Source organism: Castor canadensis, chromosome 7 (genome assembly GCF_047511655.1).
Source record: "Castor canadensis chromosome 7, mCasCan1.hap1v2, whole genome shotgun sequence".
In the NCBI taxonomy this organism is placed as follows: Eukaryota; Metazoa; Chordata; class Mammalia; order Rodentia; family Castoridae; genus Castor; species Castor canadensis.
The window spans coordinates 7,450,839-7,467,186 of record NC_133392.1 but is presented as its reverse complement, the minus strand read 5'-3'; the positions used below and the strand labels follow the sequence as shown (position 1 = coordinate 7,467,186).

At 46.4% G+C, this 16,348-nt stretch overlaps 1 protein-coding gene across 15 annotated transcripts in view; it reads right to left on the bottom strand.

Annotated features, from left to right (window-relative positions):
- Ctbp2 (C-terminal binding protein 2) overlaps positions 1–16,348 on the bottom strand; it is a 148,410-nt gene that overhangs the window by 36,772 nt on the left and 95,290 nt on the right. For 10 of the 15 annotated variants that reach the window (XM_074078102.1, XM_074078105.1, XM_074078109.1 and 7 more), the window contains one exon: positions 3,057–3,216. The exons of 4 other annotated variants lie outside the window; for them this stretch is intronic. In XM_074078102.1, the coding sequence (XP_073934203.1) occupies positions 3,057–3,114 (58 nt within the window). In that variant the 5' untranslated portion in view covers positions 3,115–3,216. Of the gene's footprint in view, positions 1–3,056; positions 3,217–15,421; positions 15,681–16,348 lie in introns of those variants that run through there. One more of the 15 variants, XM_074078110.1, reaches the window with a different exon arrangement.

Below are 16,348 nucleotides of genomic sequence, written 5' to 3'. Positions count from 1 at the left end.
AGCCCGTGATGTGGGTCTGGCCAGCCTAGGCTATTCAAGGGCATTCTATAATTTATTCTTACACTGCAAAATGCCAGGACTGTTTGATAGTGGGCATCAAGAAAGACAGAGAACAAGTCAAAATAAAAGGGCTGCTTTAAAAAAAGGAAAAGTTGAAATTTGGTTTTGGAGTCAGCTTTTAAAAGATTACTCATTATTCCAGCAGACGTCCCAAAGACTTCACTTCAGAACAGTGTCCCATCTATCTCCCACACCCCACTGAGGGGGGTGAGGTTAAGCCCCACACTGGATTCTGGATGTATAGAGTGATGAAGCTTCACACCATCTTTCCTTGCTTTTATCCAGAGGCCACAGAGGAGAACAGCCAGGAGCTCTTCAAAGGGCCTGGGAAATCAATGTTGTATGAGAGAGGGGACAGCAGAAAGTTCTGGAGGAAGTATCCGTGCAAGAATGATGTTTAGATTTCTCCAGACTGGCTCAGGTAGAAATGGGAGAGGCTTGGCACCCATGTCCAGGGTTTTGCACTAAGGGATGTACAGCAGGCGGGACAGGGAATTCTAAGGAGTTTCGCTTTCCAGAAACCAGTTACAGAAAGGCAAAGGTCCTATTAGCCTGGGAAAGCTTAGGATGGCTTCATGCACTTAGTCAATTGTTTTAAAAACATTTCCAAGGAACATAGGAAGTATCTTTGTGGTGCGGTACAGGCTATGGACAAAGGCAGAACCACTGGACAGGCTCTCTGGACAGCCACCGTGATATTCTTACGGGTGACACAGGATTGACAGAACAGAGACTGAAGAGAATCCAAAGCTGTGAGCGTGTGTCTGTGTGTGCACACACATGCATTTAGTTATGGGAGGCCTTTAGGCAGAACAAATAGCTATATCCACAGAGCTGATCTGAAGGAAAGGCCAAAGAGAGAACAGCACTGCTTTCAGGGGCACAAATTGCCAGCTGTCCAGGGCCTTGCTGGCAGCACTTGTGAAATGGGCACCACCTCCAGACCTCTGAAAGATGTCACAGCACTATCGGCTCCCACATGGGAGGAGCACCAGTGAAGCACCTTGGAGCAGCCGTGACCTAACCAAACACCAGATGAGCAGGACGATAGAAGAGTAACATAATTTCAGCTCAAATTTGCTGTCAGTGGTTACCAAGAAATTAAAAAAAAAAACGACTTGGGCTGGTACAGTGGCTCAAGGCCCTTAGTTTAAACCTCAGTGCCACCAAAAAACAAAACAAAACAAAAAGCTTGCTAAAAAACACCAATGTTACTGATTCTAGGAATACCATGCCTTATTAAAATTGGCTGCAAATCCCATGTCACAGATGTAGAAATGGGTGGGAGGGTTGGTGACCCATGCTTGGCAGAGCATCTGAGAGCATGAACAATGGCTTCGTCCAAGTCGAGTTTATCCAACCATGGAAACTCGTCACTCTCATTCTTGAATATGATGTGATACCTGGGGCAGAATAAATAGCTGGGTGGAGGAGTGGTATCTGCTTATAGGCTTTCATGACATTAACCTTGATCCACAAATGCATTCTGGAGGAGAGAACTTGGTAAACCCAATGCAAGTCACTGCAAGACCAAAGTCAATTTTAACCCCCTACAATCAACTGCTTCTGAATCTTCCACTACATCAATGCCTTGTGAAGTCTAAAACGCCAGGGTATCATCCGAGACTCTCTTTAGACCGAGGAGACATGACAGCCAAATGCAAAATGCAACCCTTGACGGGTTCTGACATAGGCAAACAGACATAAAAAACCAAAATAGCTAAAAACAGATGTGTGGGGGCAATGTGAACATGCAGTCTGTATCAGACAGCACTGCAATGAACTTGAAATTCCTTGGGGGTGATTATGCTATTGTGGTTATGTAGAAAAACATCCCTAAGAGGAGACACACGCTATAGATACCAAGAGAAAAACCACTGTATCTACAAACTTTTTCAGATGGTTCTGGAACAAATTCATCCACTCACCACCACCTCCCCTGCACATATACATGTATATCCAGACCTCTATAGAAAGAAAGCAGATGTTATCCCCTGATAAATACAGTCTGGATGTTTCAGAAAACTTTGAATATTAAAAAAAAACAAAAACAAAAACAAAAAAAAACAACCCTTAAATGCCAAGTTCCTTAAATGAAAGAGAATCCCAGAGACATGGGGGACCATCAATGCCTCTGCGTCCTTACTACAGAGCTCTCAAAAAGTGTGGGGTACATAGCCGAATGTCTTTGACGTCGCCGCCCCATGTGGTTTGAGCTACGTCTATTTAAAGGACAAACAATTCCATATGGGTGGCTGCAGGGAAAGACATGGAAGGTGTGTTGTTCCTGCCCTAGCTGACGTGGGGGTTGGCAGGGCTGCTGAGCCCACTCAGTTTCCTTTGCAATAAAATCTGCATGGAAGGTACCCAGAACCCCCAGCCACTGGCTCTGGGTTCCTTGCCACTCACTAATTAGAAGAGGATGGTATTTAGTCAACATTTCAGAGTTTTGTCCCCAGGTTTCCATTAGATCTTAATTGTGTTTATTTTTCCCTTTCATGAATAAAACACTTCCAGACATTTTCAAAGATACCAGGGACTTGAATATATCACAAGAAGCAATGCTAGGCTCCTCGGGAATATCTTGGAATTCATTGTTATAAATATCTTAATTGAAAACAGATAAAGTCCCAGAAACCTCAGGAAGTAAAGCAAGCTGGTCCTAATATACAGCATCTTTCATATGCAAAATAATATTAGGTGTATGGAAGAAATGGGCCTCGTGGCAACCACCCTCCCCCCACTTTCCTCCTGGCCCCCACCCCTACCCCAGAAGCCAGGCCTTATCTTATTACATGACGGCCAGGTTCAATGTAGCTGAGGACATGGTACAGAAGGTGCCTGACAGTGGAAAGATGTGGAGCGGGAGGAGGGGGTCCTGGCACCAGGGGTATGGGACAGTCTGGCACAGCCAACTCAAGTGAGCAGGTCTTTGGTGATTTGATTGAGGGGCCATGCGTCTTTCTTTAAAAACCGCCAACCACGCTGGCTCTTACCTTCACAAATTCTGTCCAATCGCTGTCGCTTGACTTTGTGCTTATCCACAAGGGCCATTCTTTATCGAACTTTGCAACTCTCTGATTCAAAAGGCAAAGCAGTCCTCTAAGAACTTAGGGGAACTCGCAGGAATCTGCGTGCATTACGCCACTATGAACCCTGAAACAAGGAGAAAAGAATCCTTACTCTTTGGAGACCTCCAGGACACAGGCCAACAGGTCAGTCAGGACTTTACTGCCACTTTCTATGAGGGGACCTGCCATCTGGGCACATGGGGCTTGCTCTCCATCTTAACAGTCTCCTGCTTTCTACAGTGTATCAAAGCAAGTGAGCAAACATGGAGACATTTGTCAGTTATCTTTGAAAGCTGCAAAGAGCGTCCAGGCCTCTTGCTCTTAACTTCAGGCTATAAACACCAATAGCTAGCTGACCAAGCTCGATTGTCATAAATCCTACTCTACACTCAAAGACCAAGCAACCTAGCTGAACCTGCCCTTTCTTTCTTCGAGCCACTGAGGTGTTACGTGTAACGGAGCCAGGGCAAGTTCAGGCAGTTCTGGAACACTGGGCAGCAGGTCCAAGTTCCTGAAGTGATAGAACCCCAGGGACGGGGCAGGGGAGGGGCAGTGCCAGTGTTCTTGCATCCTTAGCACAGGGTTCTCAAGGTGAAGGGTACACAGCAGAGTGTCTTTGATTCCTCCCCAACCCCATGTATGTAGCTTGAGCTGCTTTTATTTAAAGGACAAACAATCCCACATGGCTGTCTACACACTCACCATGGCTACATGAGAGGCTCTCTCCAGGCCTCCTGCCATACCCTGACAAAACTGCTTTCCACGACAGCCACCTGAGGGCCAGGAGTCAAAGCCACAGCTCAACACAACAAGCCCCTCACCCTACTGCATGAGAGTGGAGATGGAAGTCACAGCACTAGCTTAACCAAGGTTTCCCCGTGCATCTTCTAGAACCTTCTTCAAATGCAGAGGGGGCTACATTTGGTCCCAGCTTTGTGTGCTAGAAAAGGTTAGCAGTGGGTTGAGCAGTGGCTGCTGGGCCTGTCCCAGTGTCCTTTTGATGCTTGACCAGGAGAGGAGGTAGGGAAAGGTCTAATCCACACCTGTTCTCACTCAATGTACCAATGAGGTCCCAGATCAGTGGATACCCAGTGACCTAGAATTTGGTTCACTGTTTCAGGGCCTACCTTCTTCCCATCTGTTACCACATGAAGAACATTGGGGACCCATTCTTTGGTCTCCATTTTATTCCAAAACTATAACCAAACCAGTGTTATCTTAAAGTCATCAACAATGACACACTCACACATGTGCTCCCACACAGAAAAGGTTGCCTTCAGTTATTCAGCTGGCTTAGCTAGGACAAAGAAGGGACAGGACACAAAAGTGAGCCTCAAGGGTTAATAGCACAGATTCTGATGGATGGTCATCAATTATGCAAAATGCTAAGGGTCAATCAAGGGTGCAGTTCTGACTATTAAAAGGTGGGCAAGTTCCTGGTACTTGATGGCTAATTTCCCAGCAACAATGCTGAAAATGCACCCTAAAGATTTATGGCAATAATTATGTGATTTAAAAAAAAAAGGGGTGGGGGTGGGCGTGCTGAGGAAAAAAACCACAATTTCCAACCACATAAATAATTAATACAACATCCAGCAGATGCCAAACTCTTTCCAATACTGGGAAGTTCCCCAAACCCTGGGGTGACCATGAGATCAGTGAGGAGATGAGAACTGTCCTACAGTGTGTGGGATTTTGTAGAACTCGCAGTTGGGCTCTTTGTAAAAGGCAACCATGCACAAGGAGAGTCCCTAACTCTTGGCAAAGTAGATATGAGATGGAGGGGACCTATGGATGCCAGTTGTGTGTCTGCATGAGCACATTCCATCAGAGAGCTTTGGCCAGCCCCACTCCTATGCTCAGGCAGCAGCTCTGATGTCCACATTGCAGAGTGACCTGGCCACTCCTTAACTCTGCTGTGAAAACAAAACTCCAGGTTACACACCTCATCCACACCATAAGAGAACTAGTTAATCTTTGTGAAGAGCCATGGAGATGAAAAGTGATGGCATCACGAACTAAGCACCCTCCTCCCCCAGCCCCCAAGTGAGGCGGAATCATTCTTTTTGCTTTCCTCTGAATTTTAATTTGTGTAATTAGACGGCTTCCTGAAAAATTGATAAGCAGACTCCCAATCATGCAATCAGAAGGAAGAACAGTCACCAGCTTACACAAATGCTTGTGTTCTACTACTGAAAAAGGAAATAGCTGATTCCCATACCTGGCTTTCCTGGACCCTTCTGGAGTCCTCTCCATAGACCCCAGCTGAGGCCCCTACTCCCCCGCCCTCCATGTCAGGCCAGACAGTGAATATAGACTTTCAGGGCTGCCAGTCTCTGGTTCTGGCACAGACTTTGTGCTTGTGACCGAAAAAAAAGAATTTATGAAATGTGACATTTTCTTCCTTTGCCCTCCCAAGGAGAAAATTATTTACGAAAACTTAATTAACACAGCCATCTTTCTAGGGACAGTGACAGGCCCTCCTCAGAATGGAGGCCTCTGGCTGGTGTCTACACTGATAACACTAGCACCTCACCAGCCTGGCTTTGGGCTCCCTTCCATCGTCACGGTCTTTTTGGGCTTGCTATGAAAACCAACCTTGGCCTTTATTTTAAACCAGTCTTCACTCATCGGTCACAGTCTTCTAGCCACACAATTTGTAATCATTTATTGAAACCATCTAGTCAAGTTATTCAACAACAAGTATACATAAGGAAAGAAAGGAAGAATGTGCTTCACTATCCCACTTTCACTGAATTGTGAGACTGCTGGAGCTGCAGAGGGGGACGGGGTTCTAGCACCTGCTCGTACATGAGCTCTCCTGGAGACTCAGGCCTGTGCCCTACAGTTGCTGTGAGCAGCAGGTCTCTGGGTAGTGTGCCTGCCTCCCTGGGGCTGGGCCTTCATTCCTCCCCACTGCAGAGCAGTACCACCAGTGGGCCTCTGGCTGACAAGAGTAAACCTCAGTGATGAGGAAGAAGGGGGCATGAAGTGAACCAAGAATAAACCCTTTTTTCTCCTCAAACAGAAAGACACGGAATTCTAGGTGGAGTCCCAAGCACAGATTAGAGAGTTGTGGCCTAAGATAGAATATATGACAGGAAATTCAACGTCCTATGAGAGGACTACTGTCACTTTCCATGACTTCAATCACACTCGGTCACCTGTAGTCTGAAATCACTGAATGGGAACTTCCAGAAATAAACAATTTATAGGTTTTTAATTTCACACTGTTCTGTAGATATGATGACATCTTGTGCTATTCTGCACATCCTACCTGGGACACGAAATATCCCTTTGTCCAGGGTAAGCACATTGTATACACCAATCACTGAGTAGCTGTCTTGATCAGTTCTTGTGGTACTGAAAGCCATGAGTTCAAGTAATGTTTACTTTACTTAACAATGTTGGTGACTTGCTTGTGCCAAAGAGAAGCCATAAGTGTTTCTTCTATGGGAAAAGGTGAAATTTAACATATTTCATGCAGGTATCACCTATGGTATCAGGGATTCACTGGGGGTCTTGGAACAGATCTCTTGGGTAAATGGGTGCATTATATATCAAAAAGATGCTTGGACCAGAAAATTATTTTGTAGTCCAAGCCAAGCCTGGTGGGATACTCCTATAAACTCAGCATCCTGGAGACAGAGGCAGTGGAATTGTGAGTTCAAAACCAGCTGTGATACATAGTAAGATCATGTTTCAAAAGCAAAAACAAAACAAACAAAAAAGAAAGCTACATGTTGAGTCTTGGTCACTACCAGAAGCTACAGGAGTAAGATATTTCTTGCATAATAGTGTCAAAGAGAAACATGAGATTTAGGGAAAGGGAGAATAAGAACAATGCATTTTAAAATCACCTGCTCCGATACCAAACTCAGAACAAAAACATCCAGGGTCAAGGGCAACAGAAACGGCAAAGATTCCCCTTTCTAACACGGTGTAAAATTTGGGCAAATTTTCCTAAATGGCCACCAACAGGCAGTTGCCACCTGCCCAGACCAAGCCACCATGCAGCTGTATGGCACAAAAACCCAACACCATTTAAGTCTTAAAATTTCGTTTTCAAAATCCTCTTGGTTTCTTTATTCTAGTCTTCATAAAGATTAGACAGCCGGGGGATTTCCAGAGAAGTGCCTGCCTTCAGTGGTGCCTTCAAAATGAAAATTCTCCCCAAACCAGTTAAACATGATGATAGCTTTCAATTCTTTTAAGAAAATCTACTTAAACATTATGTTAATAAAGACCAAGTTATGCAATAGTCTAATGAATTAGCATTATCGTGGTTAAGCAAGATAAATTGCTCTGAGCTAACCCCCAGAGTCTTCAGAATACTTTTCACTGTTAAGCATGAAGGGGGCTCAGATTGAAACCCTGACTGTTTGAAGAGATCCAATGCAAGCAGACAGGGCTCCCTGCAGCCCAGACACCAGCACTGGTTGTGTGGTGTGCCACCTTCCCCAGCCTGGGGCTTCCAAGGACAGGACACACTCCAGGAAGCCTGCTTTACAATGGCCTACAGAGACCCAGAGGGGCCATGGTGAGGAACAAGCACAGGTGAAGAAGAGGCAAAGGGCCTGCTGGGGTACGTGCGCACAGCAGAGCATGGAGAATGCTGGCCCACCAAGGACAGCTGTCCTGACACCATGACACCTCATCTGGTCCCAGAGAAAGCCACTGGTGCTCATGACACTTCACGGAAGCCATCCCATAGGCTTCAGAAGTCAAGCATGCCCAGCAGATTGCTTTCTGGCAAAGGGGACTGGGTAGATCCTTCAAACATAACCAAAATAAGTTCTAGGAATCAGGAAACACTGGCCTCGTAGGTGGTGAGACGGCAGCCAGAAGTCCAAACTTAATAACAAAATCATTGAAACTCTAAAGGAGGCAATGGAGCTTTTGTGGAAGACCATTTGAGAGAAGAGAAGTTACCAGAGCCAATTTTCTAAATGATTCCTATGAATGGAATGTCTGTGTTCCCCCACCCCCACCTTCCATGATAAATGCTGAATTCTTGAATGTCCGAGCCCAATTCCCAGTGGGATAGCATTTATTATTTTTTTGGAAGGCCTCAGGGTGACTTACGAGGTTCCGCTGTAATGAATAGATTAGCATCCTTACGAGTAAATCATTTCTATTTCTCAGGTGAGGACACAGCATAGTAGAATTTGCAAGACAGTAAGTGGAACCTTGGCCAACACCTGGATTTTGGACTTCCTAAGCTTCAGAACTCTGAGGAAATAACCCAACAAACAAAACTTAATACTTAAGGCATTATTGTTGGAGCAGCCTAGAGTGAGACAGACAGTGGACAAAAGTACCATGGTTCCTTGCTCACTTCCTTAGGAGGTTTTACAAATGTAGGGTCTTTTTCGCTTTTTTGAGGGCTGGGTGGGGAGGGGGGTGGGAGGTTGAGCATATGGTTCAGACTCAATAGGTACACAGACTCTCTTCCCCACTCTGCCCAGGTTCTAGAAGTAACCCAGAGGACTGTTCCTGAGATACACATGGAAGCACCACTCAGCTTCCTGGGGATGGGCCAATCCACCATTCAGCAAGACTAGGGAGCTTGCCTTGCCCCAAGGAATGCCCAACAGCCCAAACTTGGGATGACCTGGTCCCATGTCCTCAATCTGTCCCACAAGCCCCACCCTCTGTTGTCCCCCAGGGCTGATGCAACATAGGCACTTTGGAGAGGAGGCGACATTCAGGAGACATGTAGACTGGCTGTGCTTACAGCAGTCCACAACTCTTTTCCAAAGCCCCAGGCCAGGTAGCTTCAGAATTCACAAGTGTTTGTGATTTAAGCTTATACCATCTATCATGGCAAGCTCCAAGTCAGTCACAGGACTTCTTACTAGAAAAATAAAGATACCACAATTTCATATCAAAACATGTCATCATACTAACTCAACTAGAGTAGTACAGATTACAGAAATACATTGCTGGTAATTTAGGCCAAGCCAGACTCCTCCCACCTTCACAGTTTTCTAGAATTTGGGTATGAGACTAAAGAATTGTAGGGTTTTTTTTTTTTTTTAAGTCTTTCCATCTAACTCTTACCAAAAAATTCTTACGGGCTTTAAAATAGACCAAAAAACTAAAAGTAAAGATCTCGTGGGATGGGGGTGAGCTCAGGGTAGACATGCGCAAGGCCCTGGGTTCCATCCCCAGCACAGAACACACACCACACCAAGAAGACCGAGTGAATTCATAGCAAGCCTCTGAGCACGTGGAGTTCACCGCGACAGTGGAGGACCACTACCAGGCCCTTTTCCCTGGCTAACAAAGCCGGGTACTCCAGCTTTGGATTAGGGTTGTTGGCATATGCAAATCTATGTCCTAGTGCTAAATGCAAAGCTCAAAAATTCCAAATATTTTCACTTGCTAAAAGCTATAATCAAGGACAGAGGATTTAAGCTGAAAGAATTCACAATTTTGCTAATTGGCTGTTTTATTTGAGTCGCGATGGAAATGAAGGGTGGGTCTTTACATGCTACAGAAAATGAGATGCTCGATTGTTCAGAATTTTCACACGTTTTAAAAGCACTTGTCTCCAAAATATGCCTTGAAAATAAATATATTGGTTTTAATAAGAGAGGCGAAATGAAGGGGATAAAAGCAAATAAACAAACTTTCATTCACATTAAGAGGCACAAAAATGACACCTGGTATTCCTGCTGTGTGTTCTCAGACGAGAAATCGTAAGAACGTGGATTAACGGTTGCCTAGCCAGTTCTCCCACTCTTTCCCGCTCTGCCGTGAACAGCTCAAGGCTGGTTGAGCAAGGTAAAGGGATTAGCAATCTTAAATCCTGGGGGGTGGAGAGGACTCATCTTTGCTGATGATTCCAAGATGTTTCTATTTGAACGATTAAAATGGAACGCCACACAGAAGTATTCAGAATCTTGGAAAGATCTGTAAGGCTGTTTGGTAGGGGTGGTGATCCAGTTCCCCAAGGGCCACTGAAAGTTAAGTTGACAAGAAAATGTACACACGGCAACTGGCAGGTCCAAGGCAGTGTGATGTCCACTGGCAGCCAAGGAGCCAGGGCTAACTGTGGCCAGAGCCTCTGGAGAGAGCTACCTAGAGGTTCTATGCTATACTTACTCGACCCTTCCTAAATTACAATTGAAATATACTAGGTAGTGCATTGTTACATTGTGTGATATTGTATTAAGATAAAAATTAATTATGTCAGTGTGTTCTGAATATACACTATGTATAGTGTACTATTATAAGATATAAAATATTACTTAGACTCATTGATAACAGGCTGTTTTTGCCTATGGAATGGGGAGGGAAGACTTCTAAGGCAACTTTGGTTTACTCTGACACATATGAATCACACCTGCATTTTAATAATAAAGACAAGTATAGGAATGATGAAATCTTAATTTTGTTTTTAAGGTTAGTTTCTTAAGGCATTTGCCTCTTAATTTTATTTTTTTGGACAGGGAGGGCCTCCTGATTACCTTTGTGGACTGTCCACCTTCCTTCCATGTACAACTGTCCTTCTGAGATCCCATTTGTTCATTTCTTGACACCATGAGGTCCAGAATGCCGGAGGTAGGGCTCCCTCTCTGCTCTCAAAAGGAAAGCAAACCACCCCCAGGGGGCCGACCTTCTCCTGTTTCAGTCCTTCCTGGGAGCAGACTCAGCTCAGGGGAGGCCTGGCATGGAGCCATAGGGCCCTTTTACCAGCAGAGGGCACTGCTCACCCTGCTGGCCTCCCCAGGCTGCAAAGACTGCCTGGCCTTCCTCATTCCAGTTCCAGTGTGGGCTCTACAATAACCCTGAGAAAGTCAGGCCACATCCTGCCCAAAGAATGGCCTGAACTGGTGGATGCAATGCTCCATCTCGCGAAGAAGAGACAGAGGTACCTCTAGCCTATCTTCCATGGCCAGGGAGAGGGGCGTGTGTGGGATGGGGTGGTGGAATGCAATGCTTGCACACTGAGGGCTGGGTCATTCAGCTCAAGCTGAGGACAGGGGGGTCAAGGAGCAGGAAGTCTCTTGGCCCAGGGTGTAGGGTCCCCCAACACACAGGGAGCCAGTTTATGTCCATGCTTCTCATTTAAAGATCCATGGGTGAGCAGTGAAGAAAACGGAAAACTCGGTGGGGACAGTACTTATAAAGAGAGAAAAGAACTGTGGGGTGGATTGGGTTGTGTGGCCCGCAAAGGCCTGTCAGGGTTTCCATAGCTACAGCTTCTGGGGCACCCCACACACCCAATTAGCCGGTAGTTGCCCATTCTTCTCATCCCTGGGATTCCTTTGTTGTGACACATGGAGGACCTCAGAACACAGGCATCACTTTTTGTCCTAGCAGATGCTAATTTGGAGGGAGGGCAGACAAGAGGATTTTTCCAATATTATTTAGGGATGGACTGAGGTGTCCACCTGCCTGTTGATCCGGTACCTCTTCTACTACCAACTTCTAAGCAGCCATCGGCCCCCTGCACCCTGCTGGCAGGGAACCCCAGGGGGTAGGCATCATAATAGGGGTGACACCCACACCTCCATAGGACAACCACCTCTCAAACCATCATTTCAAAACTAGTTGCCATAGTAACAGGGTCCCACAGCTATCTCTTACCCTGATGTGGCAGACTTTGCTTTTGGAAAGAAATGATCAACCCCCCTTCTCCGCCCCAGAAGATCCTGAGTGGTTTCATGGAGCTTCAATTCTGCCTTCACCAGCAGCTTCCACATGATGCCTCCTCTCCCCTCTTCTCCCTATGCTTCTGACAATACCAGCTTCCTGCCTTGCTATGAACCACCTGGGTTAGATTTTGCTCCTGGACCATGTTCCTGGGTACAGCCTACTTCAGTGGCTGATGTGAGGAATGTGGGCTACCTGGTGGCCCAGGAGAGGCCGATAAGGACCCGAAAGACAAGGTCTCAACTGGCAGAAGGGGAATGCAGGCTGGACTGGTGAAGGAGATAAGCTGTCAATGTAGGTGCTGGCTGGGGTTCTCTGTCTGTTTCCAGAAAGCAAGTGTCTAGAGAGATTATCTCAAAAGCAAACAGCAGGGAAAGCTCACCCCAAATGGCTTCAAGCTTGAAGGAATGGGGAGGGACCCATTCTCCTGAGTTTACTGCTGGCCAGCTAAAAATCAAGCCACAAAGGACTCCTGAGCAATCCTGCTCAGATCCTACGCCCAGCCCAAGACAGACAGGCTAAGGTGTGACCCCTCAGTACTGCACAGCTCAGTCTCTGACTTCCTGCATCTAAAGCCAACATTCTGGGGATGGCCCAGAATTCACTACAAATGAGGTGTCCTGCGTGTGAAAGGAGGCGATGGGAAAGCTACCCCAGATCCTGGGAACAGAGTAATAAGCTTAGTTTATGATGAAGATCCATGATTGGATCTTTACAACTGCTCAAATTCTATGGCACATTTTCTCTGCAGCAAAAAGACTTCAGCTCAATGTGGAGGCCCTGGTGAGGCCTCAGCTCTGAGAGTTTTATGGAAATGGGGAGGAGTCAGACATCCCTGATCCCAGAAAGTCTAATGATCAAAAGTAGCTCTTCCTAGACCTCATCTTTACAACCTAATTCATTAAATAAATAAATAAGGAATGCCTTCATCTTATATGGAGCTATTATCATTTGTAGTTCTGGGAGGGCTAGAAATGGAGGGAGGCCTAAAGATTTGGGAAGAGACGCAAAGGGTGGGTCCACAAAAAACAGGAGCAATATTCACACTTCTGGGAGATGGCATGCTGGCCAGGTTCTGCTTCCTCTTTGTGGAGGCTGCTGGGATGGGGTCTTCCTAACCTATGCAGCCCATACAAGAGTTGTTCAGAACCAGAAGCTCAAAACTTTAGCAGCTCCCCACAGCAGCCCACTGGGGACATGGGTGTGCCCCAGAAGGCATGTCAGGGATCACTGAAGAGGAGCCATGCATCGCTGGGGGAACTAACCCTTCTCAAGAGGCATACCAAGAGCTTAGCAAGCTGATCATGCCCTTTTCCTGCCTGGGACAGGTCCCATCCTCACTGAGAAAGCTATAAAAAGAAAACCATGGCCCAGTGTACCCACATCCTGGTATCCATGTCCTTGTGTATTCTATGCTTTGAACAAGAAGCAGGTGCTAGGATGTCACTTTAGAGATCAGGTTGAAAATGACTACAAATTTCAGCATGGACATGTTCTTTCCCTCACTGAGGGAGATCAGTGGCCATATTGTAAGTTGCCCTATGCAGAGGCCTAGCCATGTTGCCAACCACCAGTGGGGAACTGGGACCCTCAGTCCAACAGCCCACAAGTAAATGAATTCCTTCCCAGTCAAGCCATCACATGAGACCCCAACCTGCTGACACCTGGGCTGCACCGTGAGGTTCCAAGCCACAGGCACAAAGCTAAGGTGCACTGGTTGGGAAATGGAGATAATAAGGCTTTGTTTTAAGCCTCCCAGTTTTGAGGTAATTTGTCACACAGCAACAGATAACTAAAATAACTCTTTACACAGCCTATCAAATTTACTATGGCCACTGACAGAGCATAGTTCAACAGAAAAGACAAAACCACTGTTAAGTTTGTAATGCATGCCACCAAGCTCCCATCACCTACAGGCCAGAGAAGGCTAAGAAACCCACCAACGACTGTAAACAGATCTTTAGCTGTCCATGCTGACATTAGGGCTGTGATATATCCACTGCTATGAACTCCTGGGCTAAGCTCTCTTCTGCTCATACCAGCAATACCCAATACCCAAAGATCAGAAAGTCTGCTGTTATTTTCACTTACTCCAGACACTTAAGATAAATTCCAGGGCTACACTCAACATGCACAGAGTTAACTAAGACACCCTAGGGTCTCCACTCTGACTCACACACACCCATAAATCTAGGGGACATTAAACAGATCCATCAGAGCCAAGGCCCCATATTAAGAATGTGCCTTCGAGGCCACTCTCTGCATGGTAATTCACTGAGTAAACCAGATGCTCCAGCTTTCTTGTTCTTAGAAGTGGTCCTTAAACCACAGCTACTATTAAGTCCGAGCTCTGCGAATCAGTAACAAGAAGATGCCTGCAAACACTGTCAGGCACAAGCACAGCCATTCCTCGAAGGGAACCAAGAGATGTGAGCGCGGAGATGCTGCTGAGACCCACCTGGAACCTGAGGTGCAGAAAGACCATGGACGGCAGCTGTGCCTGCATGCACAGAGACATGTGTGTGTGCACACGAATGCAGTCATGGGTCTCAATGCCTGCTTGTGTGGCCCTCCATGGTTTCTTACAACCATGGCATTTCTGGAGGCTTTCTCAGACTTTAAAAGTCACCAAATCCTACTGCTACCTTGACAGATAGCCTGAGACTCCCCACAAATCAGTTCACTCCTAATCCATGTTTGTGCTTGTTTCCAAGATCTCCATGTACAACCACTGCCCCCAGGAACAGCTCCGCAGAGGCTTCTGGGGGCAGAAGTTTAGAAGCAGGCCAAGGAGCAAGATGGAGTCACACTGGCCAGACTGAAGACATTAATAGCTACATCCCTATAGCTGCACCCATGGTCCCTGAACTGCTCACAGGCATTGCTCTTCAGATCTGAGGAGAACTGATGTGTAAAATCATTAAAAAGAGAAATGAAGAAACTCAGGGAGACACATAGCCAAACGTCAGCAATGCCTGAGAGGTGGGAAGAGGGGGATCCTCTGAATGGCTGGGATGCATTACTTTAAAAACAGCTAATGTGCTTAAAGTGTGTGAAGACCTGTCCTAAGAGCTGAGTGCTCACTCACACATCATACAGTGTGCCCTGCATCCCACAAACTCACACTGTGTACTGGCTATAGCATCTAAAGCATCTGTACCATGAACACCAGCACAATAGCTATTTGCTCTTCAACCTGGTCTCCAGGTGAGGCACCAAAAGCTCAGGTACTGGCAAGACAGGGGTACCCCAACCCCACCAGAGACACTTCAGAAGAGTGAGCCATTGGCTCTGGAGCATTCAGGAGGCCCAAACCCCAAAAGATAACATCATGACCCACTGGCCTTGGGGACTAGCAATATCTGCTACATGCTGAAAGCTTATTCCTTCTAGTAATTTGCTGGGTTCAGATATGATTCTTTGTGTATTTGTTTCATGGAAAGGCTAAGAACCAACACCACACCTGCCTCCTCCTGTGTGGCTACGGCACCTGGCCAGCTTGCGGTCTGCTCTCTTGACAAGGATATTAGCCTATAGAAACCCCATGGGCTCAGAACCTCCAACTTGCTCACTCCCAACCTTGCTTGGGTACCACAGGGATTGTGTGGTAACCTCTGGGGACTTACCGCCCTGCTCCAGTATTTGGTGAGCTACAATGTCAGTGCATCTCCGCATGCAGAGCTCTGGAAGAGTCTTTCTCAGAGTGACTGGTTGGGTCCTTCACTGCATTCTTTGTTCACTCCTTCATGGAAGCCACCAGTGTCCATTTGTTCAGTGAGGAAGGCAGCTTTTGGCTGTGGGACATGGGGGGCTCTGTGGGATCTGGGTCAAGTCCTGAACGTCACACCAGGTCTGGGGTATGGAAGTGAGGCTGCAGACTCAGCGCTAAGGCAATCATAATTTTAGAGGAAATGCAGGAAGGGTTAAATAGATTTTTAAAAACAAAATGGATGAAAATGCCTTCAATACAATTTGGTGAGGTCAGCAAGTACAGAAGCCTAATGACACTTGTAAGAAAAACATCTGTCGGTGTCAAGAGGGCAGTAGGAAGTGAGTGGCTTTGATTGGCTGGATCTATACTCCTAGAAAGAGAGACACATGGCTTAATTTAGCCCTAGACAGACAACAAAAACCCCTTTCAATTGTCCTCTGACCGTCCTGCCTCCAAGGTCTATCTAAGGACCCTGACTAGCAATCAGTCTTTAGGATATGGCCTTCTTGAGGTTGTATGCTGCCTCTCCAGGCCCCAGAATCATCAGCTTCAGTTTATCCTAGGAACATAGTTAGGTCACTCAACTAGCAAATGTTTCAATAAATCCATCATCACAAAAACCAAAACAAGAGGTTCCATTGGAAAAACAGGAAGTCCTGGTACACAGCATGTCTTAAAATAGGGCTCATTTCATGTGTTGAAAAAGCTCCAGCCTCTCAGAGGCTCTGAGCCAACTCACCTTTTAGCATGCCTGCAGGAACCTGGGCTGTTCCCCCATCCCTTGGTGGGGGTGGGGGGGTAGGGGCAGAGGGGTGGTGGTGGTGGTAAATAAGGGAGCCTG